The sequence below is a fragment of the Mchenga conophoros genome, linkage group LG4, assembly GCF_057382185.1.
Source record: "Mchenga conophoros isolate Kocher_MC1m ecotype Shallow Benthic linkage group LG4, M_conophoros_male_GT1.1, whole genome shotgun sequence".
Classification (NCBI taxonomy): Eukaryota; Metazoa; Chordata; class Actinopteri; order Cichliformes; family Cichlidae; genus Mchenga; species Mchenga conophoros.
The window spans coordinates 26999023-27013351 of record NC_140529.1 but is presented as its reverse complement, the minus strand read 5'-3'; the positions used below and the strand labels follow the sequence as shown (position 1 = coordinate 27013351).

The following is a 14329-nucleotide window of genomic DNA, read 5'->3' as shown; positions in this document are numbered from 1 at the left end:
TCCGTTCTCTGTAACATTAGATGAGACTTCCCTGGACTATAAAATGTGATTTGTATTATTATATTTTCAGGCTGCATTTCACTATAATTTGGTAAATTAAAGGCAGTTTACCTCTTTGGTTTGGTCTATGAACTTCTCATAACAAAATAAACTAAATGGAGTCCAGCTCTGTAACTAATCTTCACTGCAGCTCTACTCTCAACTCTACTCCTCTACAATTCACTTCTTCAGGAAGTCCCTGTATGCTCTCTCCTCATGAGTATTGTTGTGCACCAGTAGGAGCCCAGAATCCACTGGACCAGAGACACACACTCCTCCACCATACTGGAGGATTTGGAGTCCAGGTTTTTCTTCATTCTACCAGCTATGACACTGACCATAACCAAATACAAAACTAGTGAAGAAACACTCAGAAAAAGTAAAAGGGGAAAATGCCAGTGACTTCCACGTGTAAAATCATTTGTTTTGATTGTTCTTTCATCATTGCCCGTGTTGTGCACCTGTTGTTGATTGCATTAAGACTAAAGCAGCTGAAATTGATTAACAATCTAACAAACCTCTGCTACTTGACTGATCAGACCAGAAATTTAACATACTTGATGCGATACTCTTAAAAAGTGTTTCTTTAATTTTTTTGGAACAGCATATATTTTCTGTGCTTCCCTTTCACTGGATGTTCTTAATGGTTTTTCATAGTTTGGAAATTTTAAGCTGAAAACTTAATGTTTCTGCAAATAATGCTAATATCATTACTGTCATTTTCTAGACTTTCAGACTTTTATGGCATTTATAGTTGCTGAACACTGTATTTTCTGGCTGCAGCCTCTGTGCTCCTGTGCTGATTAACAACCCCCTCTGCTACTTAACTGCAGCTGGGGCTGATCAGCTAATGAGGCTCTCCCTCTACCAGGAGGTGACTCGGACTGGAGGAGAGAGCTGTACTGGGAGAAAAGCTGCAAAAGCAGTCTGATCAAGTTAGTGTGAAAGTAGTCACTAACGTAACGTTTAGTGAGGTAAATATACAAGAACCTCAGCATCACTAAAAATATCTAACAGTGTTCTGTAGATGGTGATGAATTCAAATTTAGCAAAAGTTACATCAAGGCATATTTTTTGAATAAAGCACAAGTTTAAGTAAAATATAACCAACTATAATCCTGTCTCATTTTAGATGTGGAGATAGTAACCATTATAAAATTAAAATAACAATCAAACAACCAAACAAAAAAAGAAATGAAAAAAGGGGAAAAAGAAGAAGAAAACATTACCAACATCAGTGTTTATGAAAATAATGTTAATAATACAGGTTAGAGAAAGGGGGACGAATCCTTTTTTTTTTTTTTTTTTTTTTTTTTTTTTTTCCTAAATGACATCAGAAACAGCAGTATGCGACATTACGTGATGGCAGAGCTTCAGTTCATCCTTTGTCTTTTTTTTTTTTTTTTTTTTTTTTTTTTTAATAAATAGGACAGGGGGAATGAATGAGAGAGAGAGGGGGAGAGAAAGAAAGAAAACCAAAGGGGAGAAGAGACGGTGAGAAGGGGGGGGAAGAGAGACAAAAAAAAAAAAAAAAAACTCCTGGGTCACCTGTATGGAGAAAAAAAACAAACAAACAAACAAAAACAAACAGAGGAGACAGCAAACAACAGAGAGCAACATAATAATAGAGAAAACAAAGCACCATCACAATAAACTAGCTAGTCATAGATATCAGTATTTACTAAGTAATAAACGATATTGTGCAGCACGCAAGATAGACAGCGCACAGTGTGCTTTGAGGCAGCAGCCAAGAAAGCTTTAGTCCGCGTCTGTGAATACCCATGTGTGCATACCTGTGTGGATCAGCATGCTTGCATTCCAAAGGTTTCTCCATGTAATGATCTGCTAGGGAGTGTGGGGGGGCCACAGCCCCGTCCTCCAGGGTGTGAAGCGGGTATGGAGGAGATCAAAACTCCAGACATCCAGAGGCCCCCAGAACACAAGAGACCATGGAAGACCAACAGAGGGGCAGCCGCGCCACTGTCCCAGTAAGAGCTGAGGAGAGTCCCAGATGAGGGCTCGCCCAGCAGCCGCGGAGCAGAAGTCAGGGGGAGTTGCAGTGACGCGCCCGTGAGCTCCGCCGGCCCCCAGCTGCGCCTGAGTGACCGAGCCCTAGGCCGAGAGGCCGGGGGCACCCCACCTCCAAAGGGGCCCGAGCGAGCCCCAGGCCCCAGGCCCCGACAAGCGGCCGCCAAGGAGTGAGCCGGTGTGTACCCGGACGCCCACCCCCAGACACAAAGAACCACCAACACACCGACACCTGAGGGAGTCCGCCACCGGCAGGGGAAGTGGTGGTGGGTGGAGATAGGCCTCCAAACCTTGGAGGGCCTGAGGTGTCCCCAGAGAGGTGGCGTCTGATACCCAACCTGACATATAGACACAGACATACAGGCACACACAGACACAAACATCCATTCCCACCCTCATGCTCTCATATGCACTCACTCCACACTCAACCAACGTGGAGACAGATATAAAGAGACGCTGTACACACAATCACACTCCCCAAGCGTACTCTACAAACCGGGTCTAGGTACCCTTGCCCCTGGAGGGGGGAATTGCACCCAGACCCAGGTGGTGTTACCCTTTTCCCTGCGGTGGGGAGAGGCAGACCACCCCGACTCCGCAGCAGCAGGGAGGCCCCACACCCCAGACCGCAGTCGGACGGCCAACTCCTCCTACTAGCCCTCCCGCTCCAGCAGGCCGCAGAGAATGGGGGTGGGAGAAGACTCCAAACCTCCCTCCACCCGCTCATTGTAGTGTTGATGCATATGTGTTCTAAGGTGCAATTAAAACCCAGGAGGGCATGGAGCTACCTGCCAAGGAGCAGCAGGTAAGCGCATAGTCCCTCCTGCTAGCCCTCAATGACTAAGGGGGACGAATCCAACGCTCCTCCTCCTGTCAGACTCTCTGTGCTCTCATCACTGCTCTAACATGTAAAGAGTCTAAAATATATTGAAGAAAAGACCTCATGTTACATTTAAATGTCAGTGTGTTTCTCTTGACTCCATGTCTTCTTGTTGTTTGCAGGTGTGAGTGGTGTGACGGTGCTGACACAGAAACCTCCTGTTTTATCAGTGAGGAAAGGAGAGACAGCCACCATGGACTGTAACCTGGGGACTGGTACTAATGCTGCTCAGTGGTATAAACAGATTCCAGGAGTAAGTCCTCAGTTTGTGGTGTCCTTTTATCATGGCTGGAGTTCTCCAACCTATGGCTCTGGGTTCTCTGCTCCAAAATTCACATCCACTCATCAATCAACAAAAAATTATTGCTTGATCATCAAGAACATGGAGGAGGTAGACTCTGCAGTCTATTACTGTCAGACATGGGACGGCTCTGCTAGCAGTGGGGTATCACAGTGATTTACACTGTGACAAAAACCTCCAAACAGATACTTCTGCTTTATTATCAGGATGCCAAAGAGCTTAAAAGACTCCTCCAACAAACACACTGAAATCCCACCACCTTCAAATACTGTGTTATTTGTTTTGTTTTTTATTTTAATATTAATCATGAAAATCATGAAAAAAGCCAAAAGGGGACTATTCAGTCAAAACTACTCAAATAATGATATACAAAACAGGAGACCAATACTGTATGCTGTTATCTATAAGTAATATAACTTTAATGGAAATCAGACTCAACTCTTTTTTTTTTTTTTTTTTTGTATGTCTGTCCGACACTGTTGCAATCAGACTTATTGTCTCAAGGCCAAGGAAAATTTCCAACAGATTTATTTTTTGCAAGCTGATCGTTACGGCTTTTGCTATAATGGTCCACTTGATTGTCACAGTTTGTTCGATATTATTTATGTATTGATTTCTTTTTTTACTTTTAATTATTATTTAATTATTACAGTCGAAATGGACAGAACCAGGGGATAGGAAAGATGAAGAAAAGAGAAGTTGGGAAGAGGCTCAAGAGAAGGAGAGGGAAAGAAAAACAGAGACAGAGAGAAAAGACACTAAAAATATGTTTGATCACCTGCTGGAAAAAAAAACACAAGCAAGAAGAGAACAACACAGTATGGAAACCACAACAACAACCAACATAAGCATAAGTAACAGTAAATAATAAATATTGAATGTTACTGAGCGGCACACAAGACCGACAAATCACAATATGTTTAGAGGCAGCAGACAATCAATGGTGTATGTCTGTGAGTACCTTTTTGTACACACCTGTGTGCAAACAGATATTCACTACCAGAATTGTGCACCAGGATTAGAAGAGTTACATCCTGAGTGTTAGTAACAGTGGTGCTCAGTTTCATCAGTTTGCAATAATATGTGTCACAGTGATAATCAGATTGTTTAACTCTCGAGATGTAGATGAGAGAAACTTTGTTTTTGTGAATCGTTTGTATCACAGTGATCTGTATTTGAACTCTTTGTTCAGCTGTTCAATATTCATTAATGACGTAACATTTTATAAAATGTTCTCCTAACCCCAACAACTCCGGTTTCATGTGACATTACACGAAAAGTTATGCATTTCCTTTGACTAATTATAACAATTAATTGTAACAGTTAATGGGGTTCTGCTCTGTTTTTGTCCAAATATAAAAACTGGTAATGGTTAAAGCATCAATAATAAATCTTAAGAACATAGAAACCAACTTATAATAATAAAATATAACACCACAATTTTAAGGGAGAGGACGGAGACATCACTATCAGCAATAATTATTAATACAAAAACTGAATTAACCTTTACTAAAGACAAGTTACCCAAAACATCACAAACTATGCAGGTTTAGCTCCTCCTCCTGTCAGTCTCTCTGAGTTTCAGTGTCATATTTAATGGCTCACACCTCCTCTCCTCTAAAGAAACAGTTCTATCGCTTTGTAAGTTCCAAGTCTCAACACACAGTGACAACATGCTGGTGACTCTCTGTGCTCTTATCACTGCTCTAACATGTATGGGACCTCATTTACACTTCAGATCAGTAGTTATTTGTAGGATTCATATGTGCTTGTGTTTCTCTTGACTGCATGTCTTCTTGTTGTTTGCAGGTGTGAGTGGTGTGACGGTGCTGACACAGAAACCTCCTGTTTTATCAGTGAGGAAAGGAGAGACAGCCACCATGGACTGTAACCTGGGGACTGTTACTGGCAGTGCTGCTCGGTGGTATAAACAGATTCCAGGAGGAGTTCCTCAGTATGTGCTGTATTTTCGTTATGACTCTAGTTCTCCAAAGTATGGCTCTGGGTTCTCTGCTCCAAAATTCACATCCACTCATCAGTCAACATCAGATTATCGTTTGATCATCAGCAATGTGGAGGAGGGAGACTCTGCAGTCTATTACTGTCAGACATGGGACAGCTCTGTTAGTGAATACGTATCACAGTGATTCACACTGTGACAAAAACCTCCTCACTGATACTTCTGCTTTTTGATGCTCTTTTTTTCACATGCTGACAAAAGACCCATTCAACAGACTCAGTGTAAACCCACCTTGTGTTTATTTTAATGTTCATCAATGAAAACCCACCAACTTTCGAGAGTGTTTTTATAAACACTGAATTACTCTTTTTGATACATTTTAGCAATCATCACTGAAAGTATATAAAATATCAAGGAATATGATGACCACCAACAACACAATTTTTCACATATATGTACACAATGATGTACGTGTTTTTAAATAAGAGCAATGTGATAAATGATTGTCTAAAATTCAGATAACTGTCAAATTCTAGCTGCAGTAAATCACATTAATCAACCTAAATAGATACTTAAATAGAAGTTCAAAAATGTTTCATATGAAGTGAAAATGTAGCAAAATTAAATTTTATCTGTTGCTTCTCTTCTCACTACAATTCTTTTCACATCTTACCTGAATAGTAAAGGATGTTTACACCTCACACTGACAACATGCTGGGGACTGTCTGCTCTCTCATCACTTCTCTAAAATGTAAGATGTTCTTCTCATCTGTTTCATAGCCCATCTTTTTGGAGAAAGACATTTCACACATGTTCTTTATGTGTTTGTTGGCAGATGCTAATGCAGTGTTAGTGTTTATTCAGATACCTGCTGTCCACTCTAGGTAAAGAAGGTGTTCTCAGCTGTAACACAGAGAAATGGTTGAATTATGTTAGATGGTCTAAACATTAGTTTTCGTTTTTTTATTATTCATATGGCACATGTAATTACAACAGCAATTGACCTGTAGTGCTGTATAAAAATACAAAATAATTAGTTGTTCTTCTTGTTGTTTGCAGGTGTGAGTGGTGTGACGGTGGTGACACAGAAACCTCCTGTTTTATCAGTGAGGAAAGGAGAGACAGCCACCATGGACTGTAACCTGGGGACTGTTACTAATGAACCTGCTTGGTGGTATAAACAGATTCCAGGAGGAGTTCCTCAGTATGTAGTGAGGTTTCGTCATGACTGGAGTTCTCAATACTATGGCTCTGGATTCTCTTCTCCAAAATTCACATGTACTCATCAGTCAACAACAGATTATCGTTTGATGATCAAAAATGTGGTGGAGGAAGACTCTGCAGTCTATTACTGTAAGACATGGGACACTTCTGTTAAGGAGTACGCATCACAGTGATTTACACTGTGACAAAAACTTCCTCACTACTACTTCTGCTTTTTGGGTACAAACTCAGTGCACCATATAAACAATTAGTTCTTAAACATTTCTCTTTTAAATGTATTTATTGTATTTCTTTATTTATTTCCACTTTCACTTTAAATAAATAAAGGACCAAAATATTCACATATTATTCACACATAAAACCTCACATCATCAGCTTTTAATATTATTGTACTGTAAAACATGTTTGATGAAAAAACATTGTCAACATATTAACTGGTTAATCTGATTTCAAGCCACAGTACGAAGAAAAATGAGACCACACAAATCCTCTTTATATTACAGTTCAATAATTTCACTAATTCATGCTTCACTAAAATTCAGTCAAAAAAAAAACCAAGACTCAGATCAGATCAGCTAGTTGCAGAGATTTATTATTTTGAATCAGCTTTAGTTCATCAGAAGCATGTTAATGAGGTAGAAAGGGAATGTAAACATATACAGATAAGGTAATTTCCCTGTGTTTATTTCTATTGCTTTTTTTGTTTGTTGACGGAGGAAAACACAGGGCTTAAATACACAGGGAGTAACAGGGGATCAGACAAATCTGGGAGAAATCACACAGGGACATGGAGGAAGCAAAACTGGAAATATTTACAAAGGATGCGAGACTATCAAAGTAAAAGACACAGATTTGACACGAAGACCCAACTGACAGCGAAGACAGAGCGAACATGGGTCACAGAGACAAGGGTAACTAACACTCACAGAGAGACATGACTGACTGGGGAGACACAGGAGATGAACGAACACAGAGACAAGGGTGACTCGACATGAAGCGGTGAACACAGGAACAGCACAGAGAAAACACAGCAGCAGAGACTAAACACAGGCTGAGATAAACACTAAGGGAGGGAGAACTAAGGTCACTGAAAACTTGAAAGGAAACCAAAATCATGAACAACAGTAATCAAAGAATATAAATCTAAAACCTGAAAGACAAATACTGAGTCGCAGACCCAGTACTGTGACATATACACTGATTAAGTCATTTATATTAGTTTTTGTAGAGCAAATTCAAAGAAAATGGTGATATCATTGAGTTTGAAACAATAATGCTCATATAATGGCAATGTTCACTGTATGAAATTATGAATTATTAATATCAGTAATTTAGTCTTTTATAAATAAAAGCTGTTTTGCTGAATCTCCTCCTCTTTCAGTTCTGCTTCTCTGTCTTTATAAGCTTCAGTATCTCTTCTCACTACAGCCCCTCTCATCTTTCAGGATCAGTTTCTCCACCTACTATCATAGTGCTGGGGACCCTCTGTGCTCTCATCTCTGCTCTGACGTGTAAGACATTCTTTTTATTGATTTTAAAATCTGTATATTTTTAGGTAAATCTTTCACTCATTTTTTTTCTCGGTTTCTTGGCAGATGTTGATGCAGTGATCGTGTTGACCCAAACACCTGCTGTCCACACAGTTTCTTCAGGTCAACAAGCTGTTCTCAGCTGCAACATAGGGAGATATGATGGAATTATGTTAACTGGTATAAACAAGTTCCTGGAGGGGCTCCTCAGAATGGTCGAAGTTTTGACTATTCTGGCAGCTCACTTGAATTTGGAACAGGATTCTCCTCTGACGGATTCAACTCTAAATCCTCGTCAAACATTGATTCCTAGTTCATAATTAATCAGGCAGAAACAGGAGACTCACAGTCTATTACTGTAAGACATGGGACAGCTCTGCTAACAGTGGAGTATCACAGGGATTCACACTGTGACAAAACCTCCACACTGATACTTCTGCTTTTTAAGACTGTGGCGGAGGTGTGGTCCCAGGCACGGCTGCAGGGGAGGAGTGGTGCAGTGAGCTCAACGGGGCGGTGCTGGAGACGCAGGTGAGAACAGCTGATGGCATTTGGACTGATGATGGTTTCCTTCCCCTTTTATAGTGAGACGGGAGAGGAGCGGGGGGGAGGCTGAAAATCAGCTGAGACCGGAGCTGTCCGACTGTGGACTATCATAATAAATGAAAACTAGAAATAAACGTGGCATCTGGTGACAAACAACTGTGCGTGTGTGAAGTGCATTTCACAAGGACTCTTTCACAACCTGGTAAACGACACCTCTAACAAACCTTCAAATAGTGTGTTATTTGTTTGTTCATTTTTTTAAAAAATATTTATCATTGAAATCATGAACAAAGAAAACTGGGGAAAATCCATATTCATCCATCCATCCATCCATTCGCTTCCGCTTATCCTTTTCAGGGTCGCGGGGGGCGCTGGAGCATATCCCAGCTGTCAGCCAATAACTACTCATATGCAAAATCATATACAAAAAGCAGACCTACATTTTATGCATGTACGTATAAGTAATATAAATTTAGACACCAGACTCAACTCTTAAATAGTTATAAACATAGATTCAGCATCATTAAATGTAAGAAAAGAAGAAAATGTGTGATGTGTGATGATAAGGCCATTTGCATTTGAACTAAAATTGTTCAAGGAACTGCCTGTAATGGTTCAAGTCTCTGATGGAGCTGATGGAGAGTTTTTAAATGAGGACAATTCACTTTACTTTGTAACAGGATTCTCCTCAGACTGACTAAATTCTACATCATCCTTAGACATGGATTTAGAGTTAAAAGGAGGAGGGTAAGCATTGTACTGCACTGAAACATAGACTCTATTGAGTAGAACATAACACAATCATGAATACTGTGACAAAAAACAAACAAAACACAACTGAGTGACTGAGTTAACATTTCCAACCATTAATTGTAGAACAAAACAAATGAATACAAAAATGAATTTGAGTGTCTAAAACCAAAATGTTTTAGTAAACGCAAATTAGTCAGTCCTCTAATTGTTGTGTTTAACTCTCAAGATGTAGATGAGCGACACTGGTATTTGTTTTTGTGAATCAGGGGAACTATATCAAAATGCCTGTATCACAGTGATTTCATTTGTGAGAAATACCACAAAACTCATGTGGCTCAAGTTTGCAATGAAACAGGCGCCCACACAGTTCTAGTACTAAAATTATTCTCTTTTTTGAACTCTTTATTCAGTTGTTTAATATTCATAAATGGCGTAACATTTTATCAAATGTTCTCCTAATCCTAAACACTCCAGTTTCATGTGAATTTCCAGAGAAGTTCATACATTTCAAGGTTGTTGATTATGTAATTATAACAGGTAACTGTAAGGGTTAGCGGGATTCTGATCTTTTTTTTTTTTTGTCCAAACATAAAAACTGGTAATGGTAAAAGCATCAGTAATAAACCTGAAGAACATAGCAACCATCCATCCATACATACATCTTCTTCCACTTATCCAGGGCCGGGTCTCAGGGGCAGCAGCCTAAGCAGAGGACCCCAGACCTCCTCCAGCTTCTCTGGGGAAACATCAAGGTGTTCTGAGGCCAGCCGAGAGATATGCATATCCGGGGTCTGCCCCGGGGAATCTTCCCAGTCAGACATGCCTGGAACACCTCACCCAGGAGACATAGCAAACAATTTTTCATAATAAAATGCAGCAGCACAATTTTAAGGGAGAGGAGGGAGACATCACAATCACCAATATTTATTAATACAAAAACAGAATTACCCTCCACTGAACATAAATTACCCAAACATCGCAAACTACGCAGATTTAGCTCCTCCTCCTGTCAGTCTCTCTGAGTTTCTGTCACATATTTAATGGCTCACACCTCCTCTCCTCCTACAGAAGCAGTGCACTCTTTCTAAGTCACAGGTCTCAACACACAGTGACAACATGCTGGTGACTCTCTGTGCTCTCATCACTGCTCTAACATGTATGGAACCTCATTTATACTTCAGATTAGTAGTTATTTGTTGGATTCATATGTGCTTGTGTTTCTCTTGACTCCATGTCTTCATGTTGTTTGCAGGTGTGAGTGGTGTGACGGTGCTGACACAGAAACCTCCTGTTTTATCAGTGAGGAAAGGAGAGACAGCCACCATGGACTGTAACCTGGGGACTGTTACTAACACTGTCTATTGGTATAAACAGATTCCAGGAGGAGTTCCTCAGTTTGTGCTGTATTTTTATCATAGCGATAGTTCTCCAACCTATGGTTCTGGGTTCTCCTCTCCAAAATTCACATCCACTCATCAGTCAACAAAAGATTATCGTTTGATCATCAAAAATGTGGAGGAGAGAGACTCTGCAGTTTATTACTGTAAGACATGGGACAGCTCTGTTAGTGAATACGTATCACAGTGATTCACACTGTGACAAAAACCTCCCCACTGATACTTCTGCTTTTTGATGCTCTATTTTTCACATGCTGACAAAAGACCCATTCAGCAAACTCAGTGTAAACCCACCACCTTCAAATAGTGTGTTTATTGTTATTTTTGATTTATTTTAATGTTCATCAATGAAAACTCCTCCACTTCAGACAGTCTGCTAATAAATACTGAATTACTTGTTTTGATATATTTTTACATTCATCACTGAAAGTATAAAATATCGAGGAGTATAATGACCACCAACAACACAAATTGCCATATATATGTACACAATTATGTGCATTTTAAATTATGTGCATCTAACACAATTAAACCTATTATGTGTGTGTGTTTTTAAATAACAGCAATTTGACAAACGGTTTCCTAAAACTCTGATAACTGTCACATTCTAGCTGCAGTAAATCACATTAATCAACCCAAATGGATACTGATAAAGTTGCATAATAGGTTTAAAAATGTTTCATATGAAGTGAAAATGCAGCTACATTGAATTATAGCTGTTGCTTCTCTTGTCACTACAATTGTTTTCACATCTCAGCTGAATATTAAAGGATGTTTACACCTCACACTGACAACATGCTGGGGTCTGTCTGCTCTCTCATCACTTCTCTAAAGTGTAAGACGTTCTTCTCATCTGTTTCATAGCCCATCGTTTTGGAGAAAGACATTTCACTCATGTTCTTTCTGTGTTTGTTGGCACATGTTAATGCAGCAGAAGTGTTTATCCAGATACCTGCTGTCCACAAGGTTTCTCCAGGTCAAGAAGTTGTTCTCAGCTGCAAGATTGTTCAATTATGTTGGATGGTCTAAACAAGTTCCTGGAGGGGTTCCTCAGTTTTCATTCTGGCAGCTCACTTGGCGTTGGAACAGGTTTTCTGTCCCCAGAGGTGGGAAGTAACCAAGTACAAATACTTACTTACTGTACTTAAGTACAAAGTTTTCAACAAGCTGTTCTCAAATGCAACATTGAGAGAGATGATAGGAATTCTATTAGCTGTATAAACAAGTTCCTAGAGAAGATCATCTGTATGTTCTAAGATTTCTCCATTCTGACAGTTCAAAAGCTTTGAAACAAGATTCTCCTCAGAAAGATTCAACTCTACGTTCTCATCAAACATTAATTATCATTTAACTATCAAGTTCGCAGAAATAGAAGACACTGTACTTATCACAATGTGTTACAAACCTCTTGGCAGTACATATGCTTTCTTAGACTCATTCACTTGAGTATAGTCTAATCAAGAAAATGCAGAGTAACATACAACCTCCAGATAATGTTTTATTAAACATTGGATTGCTCATTTTTTAAAATCCTTTTTTTTTTTTTACCTTTAACCTGCTCAAATACAGCATCAAAAAAGCTGAAAGCTTTTATGTCGGCTGGTACAAACAGGTTCCTGGTTCTTCGCCTCATTTCTGAGATTTCATCATTCTCACAGGTCAACTGCATTTTCAGCAGGATTCTCCTCAGACAGACTAATATCTAAATCCTGACCAAACACTGATTTGCAGTCTTTTATCAATCATGCAGAGACAGGAGACTCTGCAGTGAGTTCCTGTCAGACATGGGAAGACTCTCCCAAAAATGCTCCGTCATAGTGAACCAGACTAAACAAAATCTCATTGAGAGACAGTGAATCTCTGTTTAATTCAGATCAGTAATGAGTACTTAATTAAGTCTTACACAAAACAAGTGACAAGAAGGAAAAAACACGACTACACACAGAGAAATGCAGTTATAAAATACAAACAGATTGATGAAGGGAATGAGATGTTGACAGTGAAAGTTAGCTACAGGATGTTTCAGTTCCTCTCCCCTCATCAGTGACAGTCAGGAGGTTTTTGTACAGCCATGTATACAAACTGAATCACTGTGGTATTCGGACAAGGCACCAAGCTGATTGTGACAAGTAAGTGCTTTTTAACTGATCATAAAACAACAGAGATTTTGCAAAACTCTGCTGATGACTACTTAGTTCAATATTTTTCTTGTTCTGCATAATTTTTATGATTTTATACAACATGAAATAGTTTGAGGTTGTTGTATGTGCAGGAGACATGAATTCTTTATATTAAAAAAATTGAAAAGGTGTCAAACCAAATTTGTATATTTTTATATAAATGTTGTTCACTAAACATTATGTGAAATAGGATATCATCTGTTCTTATTATTCTCATAGTGTTTTTATTTAATATTGGGGTTGGCATTTCAAAAACATATATAAGATTGTTTTCTTTTTCTTCAGTAGTAGTTAACAGTGTTACTAAAGTTAAAAATTACTTTTAAGTGATTAGAAACGGGCTGTACAGTTTTTTTTTTTAATGAAAGAAAATTTCTCACAGTAACTGACATGTTATGCAGAAACCTCCAGAATTAAACTCACGACATCTTACATGAAAAGTTAAAGAGTAACTAGTCATATTTTATTTTAGGAAAACTTAAAAAGAAAATCAATTGATATGTTGGGTTGTTATGTCTGTATATTTTTCCAAATCACATTAGTATTGTTTTCTTCTAATTTCATAACAAATATTATGTTTATTCCATATTGACTCTTATTGATGTCTTGATTTCTTCTGTTTTCATTATTTCATTTCATTTCCTTTGATTTTTCAATTTCCTGAATGTTCTTCATGTATTTTCAGGCTCCAGCCTCTCTCCTCCTGTCCTGACAGTCTTCCCTCCATCCAGTGCTGAGCTCCAGTCCGACACAGCTTCTGTGGTCTGTCTGTCCAGTCAGTCTTTGCCTTTTGCAGATGTGAGCTGGTTGGCTGCTGGGAGTCCAGTGAGCAGTGGGATCTCTACCAGCACTGCTGTTCAGAGACCAGACCAGACTTACCAAATCAGCAGCTCTCTGACCATCCAGACATCAGACTGGAACATGGATAAGGTTTATACATGTAAAGTGTCTTTGGGCTCACAGACTTCAGAGAAAACCATCAAGAAGTCAGAATGTCCCACTGAATAGTCGAGGACCAGAATGTGCATTTAAAATCTGCTTCTTTACTGCTTGTGCTGTTTGCTCATTACAGTCTTTACATGTTAGAAATCAGAATAATGCAAAAGTTTTAAGTCATGTATTCATTTGCTGGTTTTTGACAAGTATTTTCAGGAATTTGTGTTTTGCATTAAATTAATAAAAGCATTGAATTAAAAAATGTGTTTTCTTGTGAGTAAATGGGAAAATGTATCACTGTATTATAAACAACATAAGTTTAAGGTTATTAAAATGAACTGTTAAATTTTGGAGAGGGGCACAGAGAGGAAAAAAACACTCATAAGCACACCACTTTTTAAAATATCTTCTTCCCATAGTTAAAACATAAGTATTTTCTGACATACACGCTATGTAATATTTGAACACTAGAGAGCATCATTTAATAATTCTTCCTGAGTAACAGAGAGAGCAAGTGTCACCGGTTTAAAATGTTGCAAATGAATCTTCACACTCA

At 38.9% G+C, this 14329-nt stretch overlaps 1 protein-coding gene across 4 annotated transcripts; it reads left to right on the top strand.

Annotated features, from left to right (window-relative positions):
• The first annotated feature begins 4921 nt into the window (after positions 1–4921).
• On the top strand, positions 4922–14035 carry LOC146576256 (immunoglobulin lambda-1 light chain-like). 4 transcript variants are annotated; one of them, XM_085271376.1, is made up of 5 exons: positions 5920–5959; positions 8028–8131; positions 10614–10831; positions 12749–12786; positions 13523–14035. In XM_085271376.1, exons 1-5 carry the CDS (start codon positions 5920–5922, stop codon positions 13843–13845), a joined length of 723 nt encoding a protein of 240 aa, XP_085127502.1. In that variant the 3' UTR covers positions 13846–14035. The 4 variants fall into 4 exon arrangements, with proteins under 4 accessions (XP_085127499.1, XP_085127502.1, XP_085127501.1 ...); XM_085271373.1 differs by lacking the exons at positions 5920–5959; positions 8028–8131; positions 10614–10831 and adding exons at positions 4922–4961; positions 5058–5379; XM_085271375.1 differs by lacking the exons at positions 5920–5959; positions 8028–8131 and adding an exon at positions 10377–10416 and having other exon boundaries at positions 10513–10831.
• The last annotated feature ends 294 nt before the right edge of the window (positions 14036–14329 follow it).